Source organism: Ursus arctos, unplaced genomic scaffold (assembly GCF_023065955.2).
Source record: "Ursus arctos isolate Adak ecotype North America unplaced genomic scaffold, UrsArc2.0 scaffold_19, whole genome shotgun sequence".
NCBI classification, from domain to species: Eukaryota; Metazoa; Chordata; class Mammalia; order Carnivora; family Ursidae; genus Ursus; species Ursus arctos.
Window position 1 is genome coordinate 22599173 of NW_026622863.1, and position 25964 is coordinate 22625136.

At 51.4% G+C, this 25964-nt stretch overlaps 2 protein-coding genes across 9 annotated transcripts in view; both read left to right on the forward strand.

Annotated features, from left to right (window-relative positions):
• The window catches only part of RIPOR1 (RHO family interacting cell polarization regulator 1), a 43573-nt gene extending 34726 nt beyond the window's left edge, over window positions 1–8847 (forward strand). For 3 of the 5 annotated variants that reach the window (XM_057314187.1, XM_026495002.4, XM_026495005.4), the window contains 21 exons: window positions 465–591; window positions 709–861; window positions 1030–1108; window positions 1795–1818; window positions 1914–1967; window positions 2113–2265; window positions 2367–2430; window positions 2526–2569; window positions 2649–2774; window positions 3222–3370; window positions 3446–3575; window positions 3659–5323; window positions 5408–5529; window positions 6386–6518; window positions 6790–6925; window positions 7025–7186; window positions 7446–7604; window positions 7737–7933; window positions 8024–8107; window positions 8224–8314; window positions 8457–8847. In XM_057314187.1, the coding sequence (XP_057170170.1) occupies window positions 488–591; window positions 709–861; window positions 1030–1108; window positions 1795–1818; window positions 1914–1967; window positions 2113–2265; window positions 2367–2430; window positions 2526–2569; window positions 2649–2774; window positions 3222–3370; window positions 3446–3575; window positions 3659–5323; window positions 5408–5529; window positions 6386–6518; window positions 6790–6925; window positions 7025–7186; window positions 7446–7604; window positions 7737–7933; window positions 8024–8107; window positions 8224–8314; window positions 8457–8554 (3927 nt within the window). In that variant the 5' untranslated portion in view covers window positions 465–487 and the 3' untranslated portion in view covers window positions 8555–8847. The remainder of the gene's footprint in view (window positions 1–464; window positions 592–708; window positions 862–1029; window positions 1109–1794; window positions 1819–1913; window positions 1968–2112; window positions 2266–2366; window positions 2431–2525; window positions 2570–2648; window positions 2775–3221; window positions 3371–3445; window positions 3576–3658; window positions 5324–5407; window positions 5530–6385; window positions 6519–6789; window positions 6926–7024; window positions 7187–7445; window positions 7605–7736; window positions 7934–8023; window positions 8108–8223; window positions 8315–8456) is intronic. The other 2 variants (XM_048223622.2, XM_044382447.3) reach the window with 1 other exon arrangement.
• Window positions 8848–20750: 11903 nt separating this feature from the next.
• Window positions 20751–25964, forward strand: part of CTCF (CCCTC-binding factor) — a 46548-nt gene continuing 41334 nt past the window's right edge. For all 4 annotated transcript variants that reach the window (XM_026495008.4, XM_026495011.4, XM_026495009.4 and 1 more), the window contains exons 1-2: window positions 20751–20947; window positions 25059–25170. The gene's annotated coding sequence lies outside the window, so the exon portion shown is untranslated. The remainder of the gene's footprint in view (window positions 20948–25058; window positions 25171–25964) is intronic.

The following is a 25964-nucleotide window of genomic DNA, read 5'->3' on the forward strand; positions in this document are numbered from 1 at the left end:
TCCGCTGGGTTCAGAGCGTGCACCCCGCCCGGTGACCTCCCGCGGCCCGCGGGGTGGGGGCGCGGGAGCTCCTGGTCACTGTTGCGGGGGGTGGGGGGTGAGTTCAGGGGCAGGGCTGGGGAGCCCGCCCCGCCCCCGGGTAAACAGGCGCTTCCGCACATTCTTCATGCGCCCCGCCCCTTTCCTGCCCCTTCCCAGCCAGGGGAGGGTCCCCGCGCGACCCCCCTTCCTGCCCTGCGACAGGCGGAGCCTGCCCCTCTGCAGGAAGTGGGGGCCGAGCCGAGGCCACGCTGAGTCCGAGGCCGAGTCGCCCGGCCGCCCTGTCATTAGCGCCGGGGCCGGCGGGGTTGTCGGAGTCCCGGCGTCAGGCGGTGTCCGGCAGGATTAAGATACAGAGGCCGGGCCTCCGGAGGGGGCTTCAAAACCCCGACTGGCGCTGGACACCCGCCCTCGCCACCCCCCAGGGAGCCCCGCGCGGACTCATTCCATGATGTCCCTGTCGGTGCGGCCGCAGCGCCGCCTGCTCAGCGCCCGGGTCAATAGGAGCCAGTCCTTCGCAGGCGTCCTCGGCAGCCACGAGCGGGGGCCCAGGTACGCAGCCGAGGGGAGCTAATGGGGTCAAGAGAGTGTAACGGGGTTGGAGCTGGGTGTGCAGTGAGGGTTTGGGGATTCCTTCTTGTACCTTTCTGAGTGTAGCCTCTTCTTCAGGAGCTTCCCGGCCTTCAGCCCCCCGGGGCCCCCACGGAAGCCCCCAGCGCTCTCCCGAGTATCCAGGATGTTTGCGGTGGCGCACCCAGCCCCTAAGGTCCCGCAGCCTGAGCGGCTGGACCTGGTGTACACTGCGCTCAAGCAGGGCCTGACGTAAGGAACTCCTCCCATTGCCTTATCCCAGGACCCCTCCCTAAGCCCTCATGCCCTTTCTGCGAGTGTGAACCTTCCCCAGACTCATATCTTCTTCCCACTGCCTGTACCCTGGGCAGCTGGAGGCTGCAAAGGTAAGCTAATTCTTGTAGTCGCCCCTTTTCCCAGGGCCTATTTGGAAGTGCACCAACAGGAGCAGGAGAAACTCCAGGGACAGATTAGGGAGTCCAAGAGGAATTCCCGCCTGGTGAGTAAAGGGTTGACAAGGATGCCCTGGACTACTGCTTTTGCCCTTGTGGTATGGGGGACTGGGTAGCACCAGCCATGGGTGACATCAGGGCTATTTTCTAGGGTGACTTAGCCCAGTTGTAACTAGAAAACAGGATATCGGGAAAGGCTGGGGCTGGGCAGGTTTCTAGCCCCATCTTCTCCAGGCTGTGTACTTTCTGCCTAGGACCCAGTATCTGCCCATGGGACCTTTCAGTGGGGTGGGTCAGACTCCACAGATATGGACAACAGGAGACTATATTGCAGTAGTACTAATATACACTCCTGGTTCTTCTCAACGAACAGGTTAGGGCTTCCTAGAGGAGGAAACACCTCTGCTGGGTCTTGAAGAATAGGAGTTCCCTGGTAGAGGGAACCTCTTCCTAGGGGTTGCAGGAAAGAGAGTGGGCCAGGAGAGGGATCCCAGGGAAGAGGTCAGAGGAGGGGTACAGGAGGGGTCCCAGACCATATGTCACTAACATCCAGCAAAGGCCAGGCATGTGGGAAGGTGGGTCAGTCCATGCTTTGAGTGGAGTGGCTGTGGACTATGGTATGAGGGGGAGAAAGGCTGTGCAGGAGAGGAGTTAGCTGGGTCTGGGTAGATAGGTGCCCCTCTGGAATCCTTCCCATTGCCTCCTAAGTGCCTCCTCTCATCCTTCCCTGCAGGGCTTCCTGTATGACTTGGACAAGGTGAGTGTGTAGAGAATGGTGTGGGAAGAGGTTGGTACATGGGGAAGGTTAAGGTCTCTGGTCCTCTGGCCCCTCCTGACATACCTCTCCCTCAGCAAGTCAAGTCCATTGAACGCTTCCTGCGACGGTTGGAGTTCCATGCCAGCAAGGTATATGTGCAGCATGCATGTGTACACCCGAGTAGGGCGGTAGACTGGTATCACAGGGAGGTGGCGGGGGGAGTGCTAGGCCCTGGGTGAGCAAGCCGAGTAGTGAGTCTCAATTCTTCCAATACCACCCCACTCATCTGCCCAGATTGATGAGCTATATGAGGCATACTGTGTCCAGCGGCGTCTCCGGGATGGTGCCTACAACATGGTCCGTGCCTACAGCACTGGGTCTCCTGGGAGCCGCGAGGCCCGGGACAGCTTGGCCGAAGCCACTCGAGGGCATCGCGAGTACACAGAGGTGAGAGATGGGTGTCCATGAGGCAGAGGCACAGGGTATAGCAGAGCTGGGGAGAGGGGACTGGTTCTTGACCCCCTCTTGTCCCTGCCCACCCCTCTCAGAGCATGTGTCTGCTGGAGAGTGAGCTAGAGGCACAGCTGGGCGAGTTCCACCTCCGGATGAAAGGTACTAAGTGATGGGGGCAGACTGGTGATGGGGACGGGGAATTGTGTGCCTGAGACCTCTCAACATGGCTCATCTCCTTCTCCCCCGATTCCCAGGGCTGGCTGGCTTTGCCAGGCTGTGTGTGGGCGATCAGTATGAGGTATGAGAATGTGCAGGGAAGGGTTGGGATGGGGGGGGTCGCAACACCAAGGGCTCCCTCACCCTGCCTGTTCACCTAGATCTGCATGAAATATGGGCGGCAGCGCTGGAAACTACGGGGCCGAATTGAGGGTAGTGGAAAGCAGGTGTGGGACAGTGAGGAAACCGTCTTTCTTCCTCTACTCACGGAATTCCTGTCCATCAAGGTGATGTATCTGCCCAGGACCACAGGGCAACATGATCCTGTGACTCCTTGATCCTGTGAACCCCTCATGACCCTAAGACCCTTACTGTTGTAACTCCCACCGGACTTCATGGCTCTGTGAATATATGACCCCCATGACCTTCATGATTCTGTGATTTTCTCATAATCTTCTAATCTTGTGAATATTTGATCCCCCCGGACCCACATTAGTCTGTGACCCCCATGACCTCAGTGACCCTAAAAACTCAGACCTCTGTGATCCCCATGCTCCCAGGCTGCTTTAATCCTCCATGGCCCCATCACTCAGTAAATTCCAATCCCTGCAACCTTCTCATGGCCCCATGACCCTGTGACTGTCATATAACCCCTATACATATTCAGACTTTGATCTCCCACAACCTTATGACCCCTGTACCCTTGTGACCTCATGATGCATTCTTGGCTACAGGTGACAGAACTGAAGGGTCTGGCTAACCACGTGGTTGTAGGCAGTGTCTCCTGTGAGACCAAGGACCTGTTCGCTGCCCTGCCCCAAGTTGTGGCTGTGGACATCAATGACCTTGGCACCATCAAGCTCAGCTTGGAAGTCACATGGAGGTTGGTGTGGCTGAGCAGCTTGGGGACAGGTCCATGGGGCCTGTGGCACCTGCTAACAGCCTCTTCCTTCCCCAGCCCATTTGACAAGGATGACCAGCCCTCAACTGCTTCCACTGTCAACAAGGCCTCCACAGTCACCAAGCGCTTCTCCACCTATAGTCAGAGCCCACCAGACACGCCCTCACTTCGGGAACAGGCCTTTTATGTGAGTCACAGGCCAGGCTTAGGCCCCACCATCCCCCAGGGGCTCCCTGGGGTGGTCCTGAAATGCCCTTTCCTCTTTCCCAGAATATGCTGAGGCGGCAGGAGGAGCTAGAGAATGGGACAGCATGGTCCCTGTCATCTGAATCTTCAGACGACTCATCCAGCCCTCAGCTCTCGGGCACTGCCCGCCATTCTTCAGCCCCCAGGCCTCTGGTGCAGCAGCCTGAACCTCTGCCCATTCAAGTCGCCTTCCGTAGGCCTGAGACCCCTGCCACTAGGCCCGTGGATGAAGAGGGGGCCATGACCCCAGCTCTGGCCAATGGGCATGCCCCCTATAGCCGGACTCTGAGCCACATCAGTGAGGCCAGTGTGGATGCTGCCTTGGCTGAGGCTGCAGTGGAGGCTCTGGGTCTAGAAAATCTTGCTCAGGGACCTAGCCCGCCTGCAGACCCAGATCCCACCCATGGGGAGCAACCTGGTCCTGTCCCTCTTGCTGTGGACCCTCGCTGTTCTGCCACAAGCCCCACCCTCAGTACAACAGGCCCTGCTCACACATCTACAGACCCTGCCCTAACTGCACATCTAGACTTGGTTCACAAGGTCACAGACTCTAGCTCTTCTGAATTGCCAGGCCCCACCCACACCACTACAAGCTCTACCTACAATGCCATTAGCCCTAGCCGCAGTGCTTCAGGCGCCACTCACATTACCACAGGTTCCACCCACAAGCCCACGGTCTCTACCCCCTCGACTACAGGCTCTACCCCCAGTGCCACAACCCCAGTCCAGACCACCACAAGCCCCACCGACGAAGCAATGCTTTCCACCCTCACTACTGTAGGTCCTACCCCCAATACAGGCCCTGTCCAGACCACCACAGGCTCTACCCACTTTACTGCAAGCCCTACCCATACCACCATAAGCCCCACCCATACTACTGCGAGCCCCACCCATGCCACTACAAGCCCTACCCACACTACTGCAAGCCCCACTCATGCCACTACAAGCCCCACCCACACTACTGTAAGCCCCACCCATGCCACTACAAGCCCCACCCACACTACTGCAAGCCCCGCCCATATCACTATAAGCCTCACGCACGCCACTACAAGCCCCACCCACACTACTCCAAGCCCCTCCCATACCACTGAAAGTCCCCCTCATACCACTACAAGCCCTACTCACAGAGCCAAGATGTCAACTCACACCACTACAAGTCCTACCCCCAAAGCTAAGGACCCAGTCCAGACCACCAGAAGCCCCACCCATCCTGTCACAAGCCCCACCCTGATAACTGTAAGCTCTTCCACTTCTCTAGGCCATGCTGTGCTTCCCAGTCCCTCTGCAAACACAGATCCTACCCTCCCAGGCCCCCACACCCTGTCCTACAGCTACCCAGCCTCCACTCCTTGCACTCAAGCAGAGCCCATAGTCCCCAGCACCTCCTACCCAACTCCTGCCTGTTCCAGTTGGGAACCCCTCACAAGTCCTTCTCCAGACCCCCCAGAGCCCATCCTTCAGAGCCCATGTCCCCCTCCCTCACCTCTAGCCCCTGTGGCCCAGCATTTAGACTGTAGCCCAGCCATCGCCACCCGGGCCCCAGTTCCAGTGGCAGCGGGAGGGGCTGGGGATAGGAGGCTGGAAGAGGCCCTGGGGGCCCTAATGGCTGCCCTGGATGACTATCGTGGCCAGTTCCCTGAGCTGCAGGGCCTGGAGCAGGAGGTGACCCGGCTGGAGAGTCTGCTCATGGTGAGGAGGGCTGGGTGGGCTGCAGCAGCACAGGGAGGGCAGCCAGACAGTGGGCGGTGGCACTGACTCCCTTCACAACCCCAGCAGAGACAAGGTCTGACTCGCAGCCGGGCCTCTAGCCTTAGTATCACTGTGGAGCATGCCCTGGAGAGCTTCAGCTTCCTCAACGAGGATGAAGATGAAGACATGGATGGTCCTGCAGACAGGTGAGGAAGGCCAGGTGAGGGGGAAGAGGTAAGGTGAGTGCCAGGTGAAGGAGAAAGGCCAGAAGGGGGGAACAGGTGAGGTGGGGGCAGGTAGAGCACACCAGGAGAGCAGCAAGACTGGAGGTGGGCAGAAGGGGATGCACTTGCCAGCAGGTGCATCTGTATTCACCCCATCCCCCCACCCCGTGTAGTCCTCCTGTGTCCTTGATGCCTGTTTCTAACCCCATCTGTGTCCCCAGTGCATCTGACCTCCCTCCTTCTGGTCCCTGCAATGCCTGCCTCTCCTGCTGGTCCCCATCAGCTCGTGATCCTCCAGCTCCTCCTCTTTCTCCTAGCCTCACCTTGGATCTACCCTATGAACAAGCCCTTTCAGTGCCTCCCCATGCACCCCGGGTCTCCCAGCATCAACCCAGGCTTTCCCGGAGAACCCAGCCCTGTGGCTCTCTGTCCCAGAGCTGCCTTTGCCAAATCCCGGTCAAGGGTTGTGCACAGTCCCTCCTCCCTCTGCTGCTGCCCAGGTTAGGGCCCTGTGCCCTGCACCGTTTGGGCCATAACTCCTTGCAGTCCACATTGTGTACACCAGCCTGCCTGCAACCCTATTCCCACCTGTCTCAGCCCCAGAGTTCCCAACGGTTGTAGCTGGAGGTGGTAAAAAGCGGACGGACCCTGGAGATCCCCACTACCACCTGCTGGTCCTAGTCCCTTCCTCCTTCCGAAGTTCTCCATGAACTTACCCATTGTCTGTTGTCTGTGCATCGTCTGTCTGTTCTTCCGTTCTGGGATGGGGTGACCTTAATAAAAATATACTGGTGACCACATGGCGCTTCTGTGGTGGTTGACCCCATTTTTCTCTCAGGCCCCCAGACAGCCTGGAGCCTGGGGCTGAGGACAGCCTCGACTTACCCAGTGCCCGCCCCCTCAGCACAGAGTGTCCAGCTCTGGACGCTGCCTTGGTCCAGCACCTGTACCACTGCAGCCGCCTCCTGCTGGTGAGGCTAGTGGTATTCCCCCACACCCTCTTTTTATAGCCCCTTATCCCAGGGAGCCCTGCACTTCAATCCCAGCCCTCCATACCTCCTCTGACTTCCACTCCCCACTGCCCCAGAGCCCGAGCCAGCGGTTGGCTCTTTCTTAGTGGAACATCTCCCGTACTCTGGCTACCCCACCTCTCCATGCATGCTGGGACTTGTAGTCCTTGGGCTACACCCTCCCCAATCTTTATCCTGAGGTCTTAGTTGCTTGACCACCCCTATTCTCCAGAAACTGGGCACATTTGGGCCCCTGCGCTGCCAGGAGGCATGGGCCCTGGAGCGGCTGCTGAGGGAGGCCAGAGTGCTGGAGGCCGTATGCGAGCTTAGCAGGCGATGGGAAATCCCTGCCACCTCTGCCCAGGAAGGTAAAGGCCCTGTCTGCTCGGAAGCTCCTCCCTTACCCAGCCCCATCTACATGCTCGTCTGCCTGCTCTGTTGCTGATGCTGTCTGCACCTTCTCGTAGTGGTGCAGTTCTCAGCCTCCCGGCTCGGCTTCCTGACCTTCTGGGACCAGTGCACAGAGGGACTCAGCCCTTTCATCTGCCCTGTGGAGCGAGTGCTCCTCACCTTCTGCAATCAGTACAGTGCCCGCCTCTCCCTGCGCCAGCAAGGCCTGGCTGAGGCTGGTGAGTGGGCTGCCTACCTGCCCCCTCTGCCCTCCTTTCTCCGATCCCCAGTGATGGGACCTCAGGAAAAGCCAGGTCAGCCCACACAGACCTGCTGAGCTGAGCACTAGGAAGAACTAGTGAAGGCTATTTCCTTTGCACAGAACGACCCAGAGGGGTGGGGTTTGGACCCTGGACCTGAACCTGGGATAGGAGCATTCTTCTCTGTAAGGGCCTGGGTCCATCCAAATCCTGAGGTCTGCGGCACTGCCTCCCACAGTGTGTGTCAAGTTCCTGGAGGATGCCCTGGGGCAGAAGCTGCCCAGGAGGCCCCAGCCAGGGCCTGGAGAGCAGTTCACGGTCTTCCAGTTCTGGAGTTACGTCGAAGCCTTGGATAGCCCCTCTATGGAGGCCTATGTGACTGAAACCGCTGAGGAGGGTGAGGCAGAGGCCCTGACCACAAAGCAGCCTGACCCTGTGGGTGGGTCTGAAGGTGTGGAGGAGAGTATGAGTGTACAAAAGACCCCACCCCACGAGGTTCCACCTTGTCCCACCCCTTCCTTTCTTTCAGTGTTACTGGTGCGGAATTTGAACTCAGATGACCAAGCTGTTGTGCTGAAGGCCCTGAGGTTGGCGCCGGAGGGGCGGCTGCGAAGGGATGGGCTTCGGGCCCTCAGCTCCCTGCTGGTCCATGGCAACAACAAGGTCATGGCTGCTGTCAGCACCCAGCTCCGGAGCCTGTCACTGGGCCCTATCTTTCGGGAACGGGTGAGAGTCAAGGCAGGCCTTCCTTGAAGCAAAGGCTGGGGCCCCAGGCTCCCAGTGTCTGGCTAAGTCTGCCCTCCCACCCTTACCCAGGCCCTCCTGTGCTTCCTGGACCAACTCGAGGATGAAGATGTACAGACGAGAGTGGCTGGCTGCCTGGCCCTGGGCTGCATCAAGGTAACCCCTGCCAACCCATTTCCCCGTTCACACCCCTCGTGGCTCCCTCAGCCCTGGGCCCTGGGCCTTTCTCACCTGCTCCACTGGGCCCACCTCAGTGTTCTCTCCCCTGGTAGGCTCCTGAGGGCATTGAGCCCCTGGTGTACCTGTGCCAAACGGACACAGAAGCCGTGAGGGAAGCTGCTCGGCAGAGCCTGCAACAGTGTGGTGAGGCTAGAAGATGGGAGATATGGGTCAAGTCAAGTTCTGGAACATTTTGGCCGTTGGGAGTTGGAGCGAGATGGAGTCAGGGATGGGAGGGCTGAGATGGGGCTAGGATCACTCCTGACCCCATCCTTACCTATTACAGGGGAAGAGGGACAGTCTGCCCATCGACGGCTGGAGGAATCACTGGACGCCCTGCCCCGCATCTTCGGGCCTGGCAGCATGGCCAGCACGGCTTTCTAAATTCCCTACCCGCTGGCTTCCAGTGCCCCTTCCCCTCACTTCCAGGGCTTACCAGGCACTGGCAGGGAGGGTGAGGGCTGGCTCCAGACACCTCTCCCCCTCCAGATTCCCATCAATGAAAATCTAATATATTCTTCTGTTGCCCTTGGGTTGGTAGAGTCAGTGCCTGCAGTCAAGTGCCTCCCAGCCTCGGCTCAGCACACTTGCCACAAATCAGTGTCCACCACATCCCTTGGTTTTATATTTTATTTACAGAGTTTTACAGAAAATAAAAAAGCAAAATGCCTTTCCTACATGGCCTGGCCTGGTGCACTCCTGACCCTCCACTCCAGCACGCTCTGGCTATGGCGGTTCTTGACACTAGTGTATCTGCACCCCCAACTGTGACAATGGCATGGGCTTTGGTCCTGGAAATTCAGGTAGAAGAGAGCCCAGAGGCTGGAACTGGGGTTGGAAAAGAGAGCAGAGAAAGAGGGTGGTAGGGTGTTGCTGAGGAGGCCCAGTCTGGAGACTGGGGGTGCCCTGGGCCTGGAGCTATGGGACCAGGCTAGAGCCAAACTCTGGAGTTGGCCTACAGAAAGCCCAGAGGTGCCGGTCCTGGGAATGGCTCCCTCGCAGCTAGCTCCAGGTGGCCTGGAGGCAGAGGAAGCAGGGAGGAAAAAGCATGGTGAGAGCTGGAGCTTCTGGCCAGAAGGGGGCAGCAGAACCCCGTCAGGGAATGCCAGGCTTCTGGGTCTTCCCTCAGCCTTGGCAGCTTCCTACCAAGGTGGCTGAGCTGAGAGCAAGAAGCTCTTTGAGGGCTGGATAGGAAGAAAGAGGAGATCCTTGCAGAGGGGAAGAGCGGGCCTGGGAGGCAGGAAACGCAGATAGCTGCCCCCGTGACCCTAAACAGCAAGTCTTTTCTCTCCCCAAGCTGCCTCTCCTCTCTGTAATAACAAACCTGACTGAGCCCTGAGGTCCCCACCCCCGACAGCAGGCAGACTGCTGCTTCAGGAAGCAGAGCTCCAGGGAGAGGGCTCACCTCTTCCCAGAGCTGCCCTGGCATGTGAGTGTGTTAACCCCAGAAGGTTAAGGATTCTTTGGGGGGGGGGGATAGGATTTCAGGGTGGCAGCCCTGTTAAAAAAGGGCCTGAGGGGGGCCCAAACCCAAGGCTGGACAAACAGGCTCTCTACCCTTCCTCTCTCCCTCCGGAGCTTTCATTATTATTCAGGGGCAAGGAAAGCAGGCCCTCCCTAATCCCTGAGCCCATTCTGGTGTCTCAGTGCCTGTGGTGTCAGCACAGCAGTGGGACACACTGGGGAAAGTGTGTGCGCCTGCACTTAAGAGGAGACAGTGAGGTCCCAACAGCCCCTGGGGAAGGCTGGGGAGAGGAGGTGACCCAGATCCCCAGGGAGCCCTGCTCCCCAGTGTTTTAAAGCTGTGTATGAGGAGGTTTGGCTGGGCCTTTAACCACCTGCTGGGGAAGCCAAGCTGAGCAGAAAAACGGCCAACAGGAAGGAGCACAGGAAACACCTGTATGTGGATGCAGGTGGCTCATTCCAGAAGAGTCAGGGCTGGGGTGGGGGTGGGGGTGGGGGCGGAGGCGGGCAGACAGCCCTCAGCACATGGGCACAGCTCTGTGCTCCCTCTGTAACTATGAAGGGTGGCATGGAGGGGGATGGGGGATGGTGTGCAGCTCAGCTTTTTGAGTGGTTGGCTAGGGTGGAGGGGATGGAGAAAGCAAACAAGTGATGGAGACCAAACCAGCCCAAAGTTGGCTACAGCTTAGGCCTGCCCCAAGGGCCCCTGCAGGAAGGTTGCAGTTCCAGAACCACCCCAAGGAGCCCGTCAGGCCTGAGGCCCCTCAAGAGGCCCACTGGTAGGGCAGAACTGTCCATTTGGATTCAAAGTGTGCGTAGCCTGTGTGGTGGGGAAAGAGGAAGTGAACACTGGCTGACCAGGTCCTGGGAAAGTGCAGACAGGGGTGACTGGGCCATCACGAGCTCACAGCTCAATCCACAGGAGAGAACAGGGCCTGGGCAAGAAGTAGAGGATGGAAAAATATCTCAGCCAGAGGTCAAATGGGGCTGTCACCAAAAATCTGAGTGGCCTGCTTTCCAGTGCTGAGAAGGATAGGGCCCCTCTCTGTCCTCTAAAGGCGAGTCCTTAGACCAGAGCCTAATATTCAGCTCTAGCTGAGGGTGGGTTCAAGGGTCAGGAACCAGAATGAGGATACCGTGAGCAGAGCCAGGTACAGGTGAAGTACTGTCAAGGCCAAGGCAAAAAGAGCCTCAGGCCTTTGCCTCATCAAGCCTGCCTAGCTCAGGGTTATGTGGATCAACCCCACAAGAGCCACTCAGACCCTCTCCATAAATGCCTTGAGGCCAGGCTGAATGGTCTCCTACACCTAGGCCCATGTCTGTGAGATAGTGGAGGGCAGGGAGAACCTATCCTTCCTCTTGTACCTTCGCCTCCCCCCAATGCACACACAGCCTCACAAGTGCTTCCCCCCACCTCCTACCCTGCTGTCACACAGGTTCAGGGAGGCACTCATTCCTGCTGCCCCAGGTGATGGGAGTGGGTGTGCTGGTGACACCATCAGGAGTCAAGGCACCAGGGCAGGGAAAGCCTATACCCAGCTGTCCTGCAGAGCCTGTGCCAGCCTCTGTGAGGGGACAGAGGAAGTGTGATACACCGAGGAGCGCCCCATCAGTCAAGTCCATCAAGGCCACAGCCCTGCCTTAGCCATCATTGTTGGGCTTCTCCCTGGACAAAACATTTAAGTGTGCATTGCAAAAAAGGGACCAGGCTGAGGTAGTCCAGGATAGAGTTTATTGTATTGGTGGTCACTGGGGACTCCCGTTTCTCCTCTCCTTTCCTCTTCTAATCTTACCTTTTCTCCTGTCTCCCACTCTTCTTCCTCATGTTTTCAAAGCTGTAGAGAACCAAAAAAAGAAGAAAGAAAAAAAAGGCACGTTTGTGAAGGCAAAGAAGCAGATGGGTTGGCACGTGGGAAGAGGACTGCTTCTTTGTCTCACCCACAGAGTAGGGGTGCCTTCTTTGTGTGTTTCTGTGCGTGGTGTGTGGGTACAATTTGCTGAACAGCCCCAGACAGCCCTGGAGTGTCCTATTCAGGCTATCCACCCACCGTGGCTCAGCTGCTGGACCCAGATCTTCTGGGCCTGGGTAATACGGAAGAGTGAGCTTGATAAGGGCTCCAGGGCCTATATAAACAACCATGGAAAAACAGTCTATCATTTAGAAAATAAGACTGTCATTGGTCTGCAAGAGAGGGGCCTCTTTTTTCAGAAGGTTGCAATGTGGTGGTGGCCACATTTGAGTTTGAGTTTGATGTCAGTGGTCAAATCTTGCTTGTCTCTGAATATATCCAGAGCATATGGACTCCCAGTAAAGGCTGACTCAGGGGCCACTGGGTGGGTGGCTCAGTCGGTTAAGCGTCTGCCTTCGGCTCAGGTCATGATCCCAGAGGCCTGGGATCCAGCCTCAGGCTCCCTGCTCAGGAAGGAGTCTCCTTCTCCCTCTGCCCCTCCCCCTGCTGCTCCCTTTCCCTCTCTTTCTCTCTCTGAAATAAATAAATACAATCTTTAAAAAAAAAAAAAAATGCTGACTTAGAGCCACTGAATAAGTAGCTGAGTTGCTATGGCTAAGATGTACGTTTCTAGCTATATCCTCTGAATCTCCTTACAGCCTCTGCCTCCTCCTCTTGCAAACATTACTCCACAGGATTCCATTCCAGGCCCTTTCCTGTTCTCTCTTGAAACACATTCCCTGAACTACCTCATCTGTTTCTCTGGCTCCCATCTATGTGCTAAGGCTATATGCCAATGATTCACATGGCTCTCTCCTCACTCCCATATCCAACCGCTGACTGGACACCTCCTTTTGAATAGCCAAGGTGTTTCAAACTCAGCATGCCCAAAATCAAACTCAGTATCCCAAAACCTATTTCTCCTCTAGGCCTCTTGAGGTTACCAACTACCCAGCCATACAATGGCCTCATCCTTCACTTTTTCCTCTGTCCTCTCATCCCAGCCACCAGAATCCTCTCAATTAAATGCCCTAAATATTTCTAAATTCTGTCCACTCCTTTTTATCCCCATGGGTACCAATTAGATCGAGGACATGTTGACTTCTCACAGAGACACTAAAACTGCCCCCTCACAGGCTTCCTGCCTCTGGTCTTACCCTTCTTCCATCCATTTTCCATGGTTCATCAGAGTAATTTCTAAAATACCACCACACAGGCTTCCTTTTCTCCTAGGGAAAAGTCCAGGCCCCTCAGCCTGGGCACAAAGCCAGCCTCACGTATGCCACCTAACTTCTTGTCCTGGACTGGAGTCTTACCGAATCTTCCCGGGCTTGCTTGCCCCTGGTGGTACACCCTTCCCACCTCATCTCACCTGAATAGGCTTCAACCCAGACATCACATTCTTCAGGAGCTTGCTCCTCCGCTATGCTTCTGTCGCAGGAACCTGCACTTCCCCATTGCCCTTGCTGATTTATTTTGTATTCTCCAATAAGTGTATATATATTACCATAAGCATTTGCTGACTATTCTACCTAGGTAACAGGCACCACCCAAAAATTTGAGTATGAAAGTACCATGTTTAATGCAGGGGCACCTGGGTGGCGCAGTCAGTTAATCACACAACTTTTGATTTCGATTCAGGTCATGATCTCAGGGTCCTGATATCAAGCCAGCGTTGGGTTCAGTGCTCAGTAGGGAGTCTGCTTCTCTCCTTCTCCCTCTTTCTGCTCACACACTTCTCTCTCAAATCAAAAAAATAAATCTTTTTTAAAAAGTACCATGTTTAATGCAGAAAAAGCCTGGACGCACAAAGTACCCCCATATACCCTACAAAGCACAGTGTTTTAGAATGCACTTTTACACTGGGACACCATTTAAGGAATAAAATGGAAGCCTGAACACAGGACAATATAGGGAGGGAGAGCTGAGGCTGGACTGGTTGAGGAGGCAAGCAAGTTAAATCCACTGGGGCCAGAGGGAGCCGTTAGAAATGTGGCTGAAGAGGGGCACCTGGCTGGCTCAGTCAGTGGAGCGTGCAACTCTTGATCTTGGGTTGTCAGTTCGAGCCCCACATTGGGTGTAGAGATTACTTAAAAATAAAATCTTAAAAAATGAGGCTGAAGAGGTGAGTGGGGGCTTGTCATAGGGCCTTGTGGAGTGGCTGTGGGGTTTGGAATTTACCCCCAGGGCACTGGAGATCCATCTGTGGGCTTGAAGCAGGGGAATTCTGTGATCACATTTGGTCTCTGGAAAGGTCATTCTAGCAGTTGTGTGGAGAGAGGAGGCAGGAAACAGTGAGGCATCTGAAGGCATAGTTAGGAGAAATTATAGCGGCCTGGGCCAGATGGAAGCAGCGGGGATGGAGAGGTTAGTGAAGAGATGTTCCAAAAGCAGAATGGAAAAACAGTTTGGTGATGATAGGATGTGGGAGGTGAGAGAGTGAAGCACAACTTTCTGGCCTGGTGATGGCTGAATGGTGATATCTTTCACTAAAAAGGGAGAGCCCTTATAACAGACGCAGGTTGGGAGGTGAGTAACAAGGCCGGTAAGGTGACCTGGGAGCCTTCCAGGGGGAAGTAACCAGAAAGAAGCTGGAAATGTAGATCTGGGGCAAGAAGAGGAGAGCATGGGCTGGAGGCAGAAGCTTAAAAGTCATCCTTGCTTTCCTGTTAGGTCTTACACGACTACTGTGATGTTCAGTGATCAATCTTTTCCCCCCACACCTGCAGTCATACCTTATACTTGCCTCTCCATCCTTGACTTTTAGCTACTAATGCTTATGAAGTTTAGTCTGGCCTCTACAGGCTAAGACATAATATAAAGCACTTAAGGGCGAGGGACAGCATCTCTCTCCGGTATTACCCAGCATGGGCATTGATCTGTATCTCAAGCAGTTACTCAGAACATACTTCTAGATTAAAAATTCATCAGTCCAAACACTTCTGCTATCTGTCTTCCAAATGCCTGAAAGTCCCACCATTTCCTCCTCTAAACAAATCCCATAATATTTAGGGATGTGGGAGAGCATGGGGGGAGCAGAGAGGCACAGAGCCTGCCTGATAGACCTCCTTTCCCCTACCTCTTGCCCTTCCAAAGCAAACTCTGAGCTAAAGCATCATCTCTAGAGGATCCCTATAAAAACGGAAATGATATCTGACAGTGAGAACTCTGAGCAGCCACTGAAAGAACTGGAAGAGAGGGGGTGGGGCTGGAAGATCCAAGCCCTCATTCTGGTTTTTCCAACAATTACTGGACGACCCTGAGCAAGTCACATCATTTCTTGAGTTTAGGACAAAACTGTGTCTGGCTCTTCAAAGAGAGCTGTGAACATCAACTGAAAGGGCAGACATGAAGATGTTTTGCAAAATGAAAGAGGTACAGATGAGATGGATTATTAAAAGATGGATCGATGCATGCCTGAAAAATGCAGGTAAGAGCACAGAAAACAAAAGAGCACATCCCCCAATGTGGGATGTAGGTCTAGGTAAAGTCCTTTAGACTCTAGAAAGCAGTAATTTGAGCTAAGAGGTAAAAATAAACGTGGCATTTTACAGGGGTCTGAAGAAGGTAGACATCAGTAAAGAAAAAATCCTTGTGGTCTGGGTAGAAAATGATATGAAACGGCAGGTCTTTAAAATGTTAGGAGAAAGTGGTTGCCCTTGACACTGAAAACTTTCCAAATGTCTTATAAGGTTTAGTGTCCGAAGGAGGAGGAGGAGGAGGAAGAGAGGGAGGAGGAGAAGAAGGAGAAGGAGAGGAAAAGGTGGTGGAGGAGGAGGAGAGGAAGAGGAAGAAGAAGAAGAAAGGATTAGTGTCACAACTGTATACCCTAGTCCAATGGTGTAGAATGACTTGCTGTCCCCCAACATTCCATTCTTGTGCCCTTTTATGCTGATTATGGCTCTTTTCACCTTACATGCCTTTGCCTTGCTTTTTAATGCCTTCTGATCTTTTACCACCCGGTTGAAATGAGATACTCCTAGAGAATGATTTACGCCTTTATCTGTGAATCCACTTCTCCCCATTATAACCATTATCGCAATAATTGTTTTTTTGTTTTGTTTTGTTTTGTTTTTTAACCAGTCTACCAGTTAAACTTTGAGTTCAAGGACAGGAAACACATTTTGGGTCACTTTTATATCACCAGTGCCTAGAACAGCAGGTACTCAATAAATGTTTGCTAAATTGGATTATATCTCACATAATAGATACAGATACAACAGGGGTATTCAGGTGTAACTTTAGGTCTTTCCCCAAAGTGGGCAGGAAGATTCCAGCCCATTATTACTTAGAAAATCAACACCTCTCCTCCATTGTTGGTTTTCTTGCTTAAAGAGTTTAAAAAAAATAAATGATCGTAATAATTGCAGACTGTACGTGGGGCAACAGGGGGGACCAAGGAAGATCTTGGAAATAGAATTGTTTCCTTAGAATTACAGCATAAAGTACACCTTTCCCAGAAAGAATGGGCTCCCAGGCCCAGGAAAGCCTAGTCAGTAACCGATTCTGTTAATGAATCTAGAAAGACCATGTGCACCACAAGGACGATTTGGGAGTGAAGGCAGGTAACAAGAAGCATAACAATAAAATAATAATAGTTTACATTTTTTGTACGATTACTGGTGTCCAGAATTAAGCCAAGAGCTTTACTTGCATTTTCTTGTTTAATCCTGTATGAAGTACAATTATCATCCTATCTTACAGAGAAGAAATCTGCAGTTGTTATAATTCACCTAAGATCACACAACTAATAAAGAGCCAAGATAAGACTCAAATCCTGGACAATCTGACTCAAGCATCCAGAAAAGGTGATATTAAACATTTAAGTTATATAATTTACATCTCTTAATCTAATTAACTGCTCAGCAAGCTTTCTAGTAATTTGGCTTCCCAGGAGGCTCTCCTGTAGGGAAGGAGCATGCCTTTTGCCAGCACAAGGACACTGGTCCACTTGCCAGTTAGTAAAGCAGCACTCTGCTTATCCATCAAGCTTCTGTGAACTTGACAAATCCCTAAGGAAGGAATATACTCTTAAGATACAGACTACATTTCTAGTCCTGCCTGTGAGGCTGAGGACCAGATCCTGGAAGGTGGTGGCTTCACTAATGCCATGTAGTAAGCCGACAGCCCCAGCTGATAACGCCCTTAACTCCTGTGGACTACAAACCTTAGAGAGAGTTCATGAGAAGAATTCTTCCTTAAATCACAGAGTGGTTTTAAATCACCACAGTTCTCATTGGTGAGGTAGTCTGGAGAAGTACTGCAGGGAACAAATCTGTCCTTATTTTTATCATCCCAGTGGTTTCACAGGCTCTCATCATACTGCTTTTCCCTCTCCGCGTGTTCTGTCCAGCCTGAAACATCCTATTCTTTTGGTTTGGCTCTCCATTTCTTGGTCTTTGGAGTCAATTCCATGAAGTAGGACATATCCCTGTTTCCTACAAAGAGAAGAAAACATTTCCTCTTGTTCCTTTTTAGTGATCCTCAGCATTTTCTCAGCCCTGGGTCAGAATAGCCCCTGGGATCTTTGTCTTCAGAAAGCAGGCTCCACAGCCACTTGGACCCCGCTCTTGGCTTCTAACTGATGCCTCAGAGGTCATACAATTGATATAGTTTTAATTTTATTTTTTAAAAGATTTATTTATTAGAGAGAGAGTGCAAGCACGCATGAAGAGGGGCAGAGAGAGAATCTTCAAGCAGACTTTCCACTGAGCACTAAGCATAGAGCCCCATGCAGGCTTGATCTCTTGACCCACGAGATCATCACCTGAGTGGAAACCAAGAGTCAGATGCCCAACCGACTGAGCCACCCAGGCACCCCTAAAGATTTTATTTTCAAGTAATCTCTACACCCAATGTGGGGCTCCAACTTATAACCCTGAGGTCAAGAGTCACACGCTCTACTCACTAAGCCACCCAGGCACCCTTGATATAGTTGTTATATAGTTTTCTCAGGCTGCTATAACAAAATACCACTGACTAGGTGGCTTATAAACAACAGATTTATTGCTCACAGTTCTGGAGGCTGGGTAGTCCAAGATCAAGGTGCCAACATGGTTGCAATCTGATGAAGGCCCTCTTCTTGATTCATAGCCGTTGCCTTCTGGCTGTGTCCTTAACATGGTGGAAGGGACTAGCGATCTCTGTGAAGCCTCTTTTAAAAGGCATTTATCCTATTTATGAGGGTTCCACCCTCATGACTTAGATACCTCCTAAAGGTCCCACCTTACTAATACCATCACATCAAGTATTAGGATTTCAACACAGGAATTTTCAGAGGGACACAAATATTCAGACCATAGCAGCTCTAAATACCATTATAAATATAGTTGAAGTTTTTTCTATCTAAATTCAATGACTTATATTTGCCCATATTAAAGCTTTAGAAGACATTCTTATAGCTTACTCTTAAAGATAAGGAAGATGGTTTGAGGTAAAGTCCTACAGAAAGTTTATTAATCAAGTTATTAAAATTCCCAGAAAGAAAAAGAAGCTAAGAATTTAAGCACAAGGGGCGCCTGGGTGGCACAGCGGTTAAGTGTCTGCCTTCGGCTCAGGGCGTGATCCCGGCGTTATAGGATCGAGCCCCACATCAGGCTCCTCCTCTATGAGCCTGCTTCTTCCTCTCTCACTCCCCCTGCTTGTGTTCCCTCTCTCACTGGCTATCTCTATCTCTGTCAAATAAATAAATAAAATCTTAAAAAAAAAAAAAAGAATTTAAGCGCAAGCAGCCTTGTTGTTCCTAGTACATAGTTTCTAGGTATACCAGGAGGTGTTTGGGGTGGAGGGCTGAAGAAAATGCAAGATGCAAATATTCCAGAGGTATCTGGTAATTTCCCCTAAGTTTGCCTTTTCTTTATTTTTGAGTCCTGAGGAATACATGAGACAAAAGGGATCATTGGTTTGTAGAAAAAGAGGTTACATGTAAATCTTTCAAATATTCACACATTTCTAGAATATTAAGTAAGTGATTAATAAGACAAGTACCTCAGACTAGGAACCAGAAAACTTGGGCCCTGGTTTTGAGAAACCAAATTATCTCTTTTCCGCATGTCTGTACCCAAGCAGCTGAATGTTGCTGGAAAAAAACCACATACTGGGCCAACTGGTTTAACTTTTAAGTTCATGATCACAAACTTCAAATGGGTACCCAATGCTGCCAAAGGAGTCCTACTAGGAAAAGTTATAAGCCTGCTCCCCCCTACCCTCACCAGCATTTGCATCGATCTTCACCTTTATTATCACCTTTATTATCTTCACCTAATTATCACAATGGAAACACCCTGTTCCTATCCAAGGTCAATCCTCCCAGTTTCCTTATATCCTTTCATGGATTTCACTCCTATATAGGTCAAGCAAGCCTTCTCTCTCCTGTATCACGCCCAATGGCACATAAGCATGCTCCAGAACCCTACCACGTTTTAAAACATCTCCTCCCTTGACCCGGTATCTTTCCACAGTTATCCCTAAATTTCTTTGCTCCCTCCCTTCACAGCCAAACTTCTCATGTGCCTGTGTGTGCTCTATTTCCTTACTTTTCCATTCATTCTCAACTCATACTAGTGAGGTCCAAATCTCTTGATTTACCAATATGAATCAAGCCAAATTCGCCAACGATATTCTCTACTAAATTCCAAGATGGCCAATCCAACAGCCATGTCTCCGGCCCAAGTTGACCTCTCAGCAGCACTAGACACAGTTGACCCCTCCCCCCTACCAGAAATCTTCTCTGCCCTTGGATTCCAAATTCAACACGCTTGTGGATTTCTTTTTGTCTTCCTGGCTGCCCCCTTTCAGTTTCCTTCTCTGTTATCCTATTTCTAAATGCTGGAGTGTCTAGAATCTGGCCTTGGAATTTCTCTTCACTCTTTCCTCCAAGTGACAGCCCACACATATGGTTTAATCAGCTCATGCAGTTTAAAAACACCTGATTGAGTTGCTAACACCTAAATACCTTCAGATTTTACATTACAAAAATCTAGATTTCTGATTCCCTTTTCCAACAAAACCCCCAGAAAATCTTGTCAGTATTGGGCTGGCATCCTCATAATGGAACAATCGGCCGAAGGGAGCAGAAACTTGTCTCCTTGATGCGGGGTCCGTTTGTTATCCGTGACATCTAAGGTATGGGAGTTCAGAATACAGTCCTGAGTCAGATTCCCGTTAACTACCAAAGGTTCTCCTGCCTAGGTCACCAGAACATCTTCCTGTCTGTGGTCGGTGAACTTCATTGCTGGTTGGGTGGAATCCGCAGGTGCATCCTGGGAGGGGGAGGTATGACCACACTGTAAGGGGCTGAAGGGCGCCGCCCACAGAGAACTTAGATCTCGAGCAAAGACAAAAAATGTACGTTTTAAAATACAGCATTATATCACGCCAAATAAGAAAGTCCTTTTGGCAGAAGACCGCTATGGTCGCGTATAGGCATCAGATCTGGTCTTCTGTTGGCCTTTCTTGGCTGAAGTGGCCTGGTGACACCAAGGGGAAACCCATGCCCTCTTCTCTTGCACCGGTTTTAGGAGGCGGAGAGATCCCTTAAAAGCCGCTGGGCAAGGACAGCCCTTCTCGCCCTCGCTCGCGGGCGCTGTACAGTTCCGAGGAGCTGGGAGTGTACGGGGACCAGCCCGGCCTTAACGTGGTGGCGGGCTGCGGCGGGCAGCTGGGAGGGAGGGTCCGGCCCGGCTTGGGCGGAGAATTGGGCGGGGCCCGGCCCAAGAACCGCCTCGGCCCCACCGCCTAGCCCCGCGCGCGCTTCCTCCAAACTCCCTCCCACCCCCAACCCCCCTTTACGGGTTCAGGGCGGGAGACTGCGGCAAGGGAACCAGGTCAAACAAGCCTGGGATCCTGTACCGCCCAGAGGTGGTGGCCTCCGCCCAGGAAGCCCCACCCAGCGGGAGCCCGGACGTCGCGGCGCCCGCAGAGCCCACGCGCGATCGGGCGAGGGCGCGGGAGGGCGCGGGAGGGCGCGTGCGGCGTGACGCGACTCGCGGCGCGTCCCGTGACGCCATCGCGCCCGCTTTTGAAAGTTGGCGCCCGGGGCCGCCTCCCATGCTGCCCTGCGCCAACCCCTCCCCTCACCTTTCCTCCCCCGCCCTCCACTCGTCGCCCGGCCGGCCCCCCCCACCCGTCCCTTCCCTTATCAGCACCCGCGGCCCCGGCAGCGCCGACGCAGGCGCACTGCACCGCGCCGCCGCCATTTTGTGTCCGAGCCTGTGGAGCGATTAAACCGTGCGCGGAGCTGCTTCTTTGGCGGCAGCGGCGGTGGCGGTAGCCGGTGCGGGTGCGCGGAGCTGGCCGGGGACGCCGGGTGGCCGGAGCGGTGGAGCGGCGGCGGAGCGGGCGCTGCAGGGGGTGTGGCGCGGAGGTAAGGGGGCCCGGGGTGGAGGAGGTTTCGCGGGCCGCCTCTAGGTGTCACGATGGGGCCGCTCCGGTCGGCGCTGGCTGCAGCCCGGCGCCAGCGCCGCCGCCGGGGGGTGTTTGTCTCCCTCTACCGTCCCTGCTGCGGCGCGGCCGCCGCCATTGCCCGTCGCCGCCGCGGCCCGGCCGCCCCCCCCCACACCCGCCCGCTAGGCCTCTGTCCTGGCGGCGCGCTAGGCCTCCGGCGGCCGCGGCGGCAACAGAGGCCCGCGCGCCGGCGACTCCATTTTCCTTCCTTTGTCTCTGCCCTCGAGGCCGGCTCTTGGCCCGACTGATTGCCCGGCCGCGGCCCGCCCTCTGCCCTCCGCCCCTCCCGCGGCGGGTGGCCGCAGCCGAAAGGCGATCTCTGCGTCCCGGCTCCCGCGCCCGCCTTGCTCTAGGGTCCCGACCCACTGCCGCCGCGGGCGCAGCCGGTTTCCGTGTGGTATGGGTGTCGGGCCCTGGCCGACGCCTCTCGGGCTGCCCCTCCTCCAGCCTGCCCGGTCCCCGGAACCTACCCGGCCGCTCTGCGAGCGTACCCCTGCCGCTCGGCTGCTCGGCGGTCGCTCCCAGTCCGCACGCCACCGCCGCTGGTCTCCGTCTCCGCCGAGTGGCGCAGGCGGCGCTGCTGCGGCTGCGAGCAGAGGGACCCCAGAGCTGCCGAGAGCTCCCTCTGCAAGGCTGGCTGAGCTGCTCGCGCCTCGACGCTGCCTGAGCGGGCGGGGGGACGCGCGCTCGCCGCCCCCGCCGGGCCCGGCTGCGCCCCCAAACTCGCGGCCAGGCTCCTCGCTGGACGTGACCTGTGCGGTCCCCACGGTGGGCGGAAGAGACTCGAGTTCCGCACCAAGTAGTTTTTCTACAGCCAGGGTCGGACTCCCCCTGTAGTGATAGCCTGACTTTGTGCGATAAGAGATCTCAAAGGGATCAAAACTTAATTTCATTCAGATCTCAAGTGACGTGACAAATTCCTGAATTCGGGATTATGGGCTGGCTAGATTGGTTCAGGCGACCCTTGAGTTTCCTTCCCGCTTTAAAATGTCCTGACACTAACTTAGCACAGTATTTAGTACCTGATGCTTTAGGGCTAGGCGAAGGCAATTCTGCCCCGGGATTGTGCAACCCGATCTAAAGCGCCAGTAGGGCAGAATGAATTTATTCTTGACTCCACTGGTAATTTGCCCATACGCTGAAATATGAGGGTTGATGTTGTAATTGAATCCTGGGTCACTAGTTGCAGTTGGTTTATAAATATCTACGCCTAATGTAACTACTCTTTAGTAGCTGACTTCCTGTAGCCCAGAGTTCAGCATTAAGTAAACATTCGCATACGTAGTCTTCATGCTTTGAGTTTAAATCAACTAAGAAAGTTAAAAATCTACGTCCCCTGTAGGCGGCAAAAGAAGTTTAACAGGGCATGTATATTAAATTTACTGTCCTTAATTGTCTTCTTGAATGATTAAAAAGCTTCCTGTTGAATTGCCATAGTTTTCTCTTTTTTTGTTTTCCTGAAATGTACTAGTACTTTAATAAAGTATGGTGCAGTAGTTGATGTGTCAACTCGGGTTGCTTTGGAGAAAAGAAGGACTTAGATTAACTTTTTTTTTTTTTTTTAAAGAAAAACTATGTTAAGCTTATGAGGAAATTAAAACAGGCTGGTGCTAAGCAAAGTTTTCGGGTCTGCTGTGTGTATCTCAGTTTGTTGGATTTTGCAGGAATCTGCCTCTGTAGGAGAGTCTTTCAACATCTCTTTTTTGAACCCTACAAAACGTTCCTTCTTCCCCTCCTCTCCAGTAAAAGTATAATTGCACTAACACATGCAGTACTGCTGATGAAGTGTCAGGTTTGGGAATAGAACTGTGCTTAATTGTCTAATAAATTTGTCCATTTGTGTAATTTTTTGCATTCTCGGGATTTTTGGTTTTATTTTCCTTTTGACATTGTGGATGGCAGGTGGTCTGTTTTGCTTATAAAAATAAGCTCCATGTGGGTTAAAGATTAAAATCCAGAAGATCTGTAATTGATCCAGGAGTAAAGTTTATTTTCCATGATGAGTGTTGTGCTCTACAGACCATATTTTGTTTCTTCATTTAGTTCTGCCCTATGTATCATCACCTTCTTGGTCTGCCATATCATTTACACTGTTTTAACGGTATAGACTTTGTCTGCAGAGTTGCTATTCTTTGAGATTTCCTGTATGCCAGGATTCATACTTTATTGGAAAATGAAATCTACAGAGAATAAATTGAGGATATAAGGTTACCCAAAGGAACTTATTACTTAAATGAGTAACATGAGGAAGATTCCAACAGGAATGTTTGCCCACTTAAGAAAATACTGCTTATTCAAGAGGAATTGTAAAAGTCATCCTTAGGGGTCTGTGCAGCCAACATAAGAAAATTTAGAAGTTGTAAAATTCCAATTCTAAGAGCTTTAGGATTTTGCTTTAAACACACAAAATGAGGGAGTTCTTTGGGAGTATAGAGGCCACCTGTGGCTGACTAGGGCTCCAAGGAGGAGTCCCTGTGGCAGAGCCTTGCACAGTGGTGCCTGCTGGCAAAGTCTCCTTTAGAGACTTCTTGTTTTTTGTTTTTTTTTGCTTTAGGGATGCTGCTGGCATCAGATTCACTCCCCCTCATCCACTTTATAGCCTCCATTTTATTTTTTAAAACCAGAAGTTTAGTTGATCATCTATCTACCTTATTTACCTTTCTTGGTCCCAGATGACTTCAGGCTCTTTTGCTAGAAATTAGGTCCCTCTTCAAACAACTAAAATTTGTCATAATTTAATACTTTGAGAAAGAGCATACAGGTTTGGAAAGAACAATAATGGCAAATAATGTATAACCTTGAAGACCCTAGTTTGCAATTGGATGTGTGGATTTGGCATACCATATTTGTTTTTCTAAACATCCCTAAACTTTATCTGGTCACTATCTTCAAGTCTTCCCCGGCACTATCTCTGTGCATTTTCTTAGTGATTAGTATTTGAGTGCAAAGATGGGACGTTGCATATAGACTGCTAATATATACACCAAGAATAGTGGTTTTCCCATACTCGATCTTCATTTTTAGTCACCCTTAGAATGTTGAGGTACGTAAAATCTCATCTCCTTTGAGGCATGCTAGTAACAATATATGGACTCCAATACAGAAGTGTTTCTTGAAATAGATAGACTAATCCTTAATTCCAGTTGTAAATTGCCTCAGCAGAGAAGACTTATTTAGCTTCATCTAAGAAAGTATTATATCAGCTTGGTTTTATGGGTTTTAGTTAATTATGAGATAGATTCCCTCGTAGCTTTACCTTATATGCCAAATTCTTTGGAAACCCTTAATTCAAATTTAGCACTTTCATTTCACTTAGGAATGTCTTTTTTTTTTCTTTCCTTCCTTCCTCCCTTCCTTCTTTCCTTAGTTCCACTCTACTATTGCCTGAAGCTTGGAACTTGACAGTTCATTTATTTGTAATTCAGGGAGAAAATTGTCGGGGAACAAAGTATTTAATTGCTGTGCTTCTAGGAATTTCAAGTCAGTGAAAGCTTCTCCATAGTTATCTTATTAAACTAAAAAAGAGAGTCTTGTGGTGTAAACTAAATCAGTAAAGCCACTACTTACTGAAGATAAGGAAATATACTGCAAAAGGACTATTACTATATCTATAAGAATTAATTTTTCGTCAGCTCGGATATTGCTTGCAAGATCATAATGGGGTACTATTTTTTAAAGATTTGATTTTTTTTTTTTTTTAAGTACGCTTTATACCCAGCTTGGGGATCAAACCCACAACCCTGAGATCAAGAGTCATGTGCTCCACCAGACTGAACCAGCTAGGCACCCCACTGGGGTACTGTTTTGATGATTACAGATCCTTTATATATTAAGCAAATGTCTAAAAAAATCCGAGTGTTTTATTATTGGCTTGATAGAATTTATGGAATGCCTCATTTAGTAATGTGACCTATTAACAACTATATTGTTTCTTAACCAGTTTTATCAGTTTGCCCTCATTTTGCTTTTCATCTTATATGTGCATTTGTGTATATTTGGTGTTCATAAAATTATTTGTGTTTCTGTTTTAGAATGATCACAGATCTGGAGCCAAAGAACAAGATGCACTAGTGGGCAGATTGCTAACGAGGGGCTTGAGAGTTCTGTTTTCCCTCCTCAAACTGACTTTGCAGTCACGGAGAGGTAAATGTTCTTTTCATTTCTTAGTCTTGCAAATGGGAGTTGTAAATCCTTTCTGGGGTTGGAGGATTTTTGCTATATTGTTCTTGGGTATAGGAGATGCAGGACAGTGGGTGATTGAGGGTATACAGGTGTTATAGTCAGAGTCCTTGGTTTGGAACTGCACTGTCATATACTGGCTTGGTGACACTGAGCAAGTTACTTAACAGTTCTACTCCTATGATCCCCATTTGTGAGAGAACAACACCAATTATAGAGACTTTTCTCCAGGTTGATGAGAATGTGTGTAAAGCATTAAGTACCATTCTGAGTGTGTATATAAAAAGACCCCAGGAAATGGTTGTTTTTCTGCAAAAACACTTGGAATGTATTTTTTTACTATTTTTGACTATTGGCAAATGACCTCAAAAGTCCACGGCCTGTTGCAATTTGACATTTTGATGGAATCCTGTTCTTGGGGGAACGGATCTTAGATAAAGGTGTCTTAGTTAACTTGAGTTAGCCTAGCTGATGACCCATTTTTGCATCAGTTACAGTCATTATGAATAACTTCTAAAAAACATTTTAAAGTGTCACTTAAAATTTACTGTAGCCTACAATTTCTGTTATAAAATATAATGGACCTTCTAGGGAAGTTGAAACAGGCCTTATCAATGTTGAGATCTACCAGGTTTTGGAATCTCATAAACAACAAAGTAGGTTTCTGGGTAGGAAAATTATCTCCTCTCAGTCTATCAGAAGGCACATCTTTCTCATCCCCTAGAAAATGTGAAAATGTTTTTAAAATGTGAAAATAG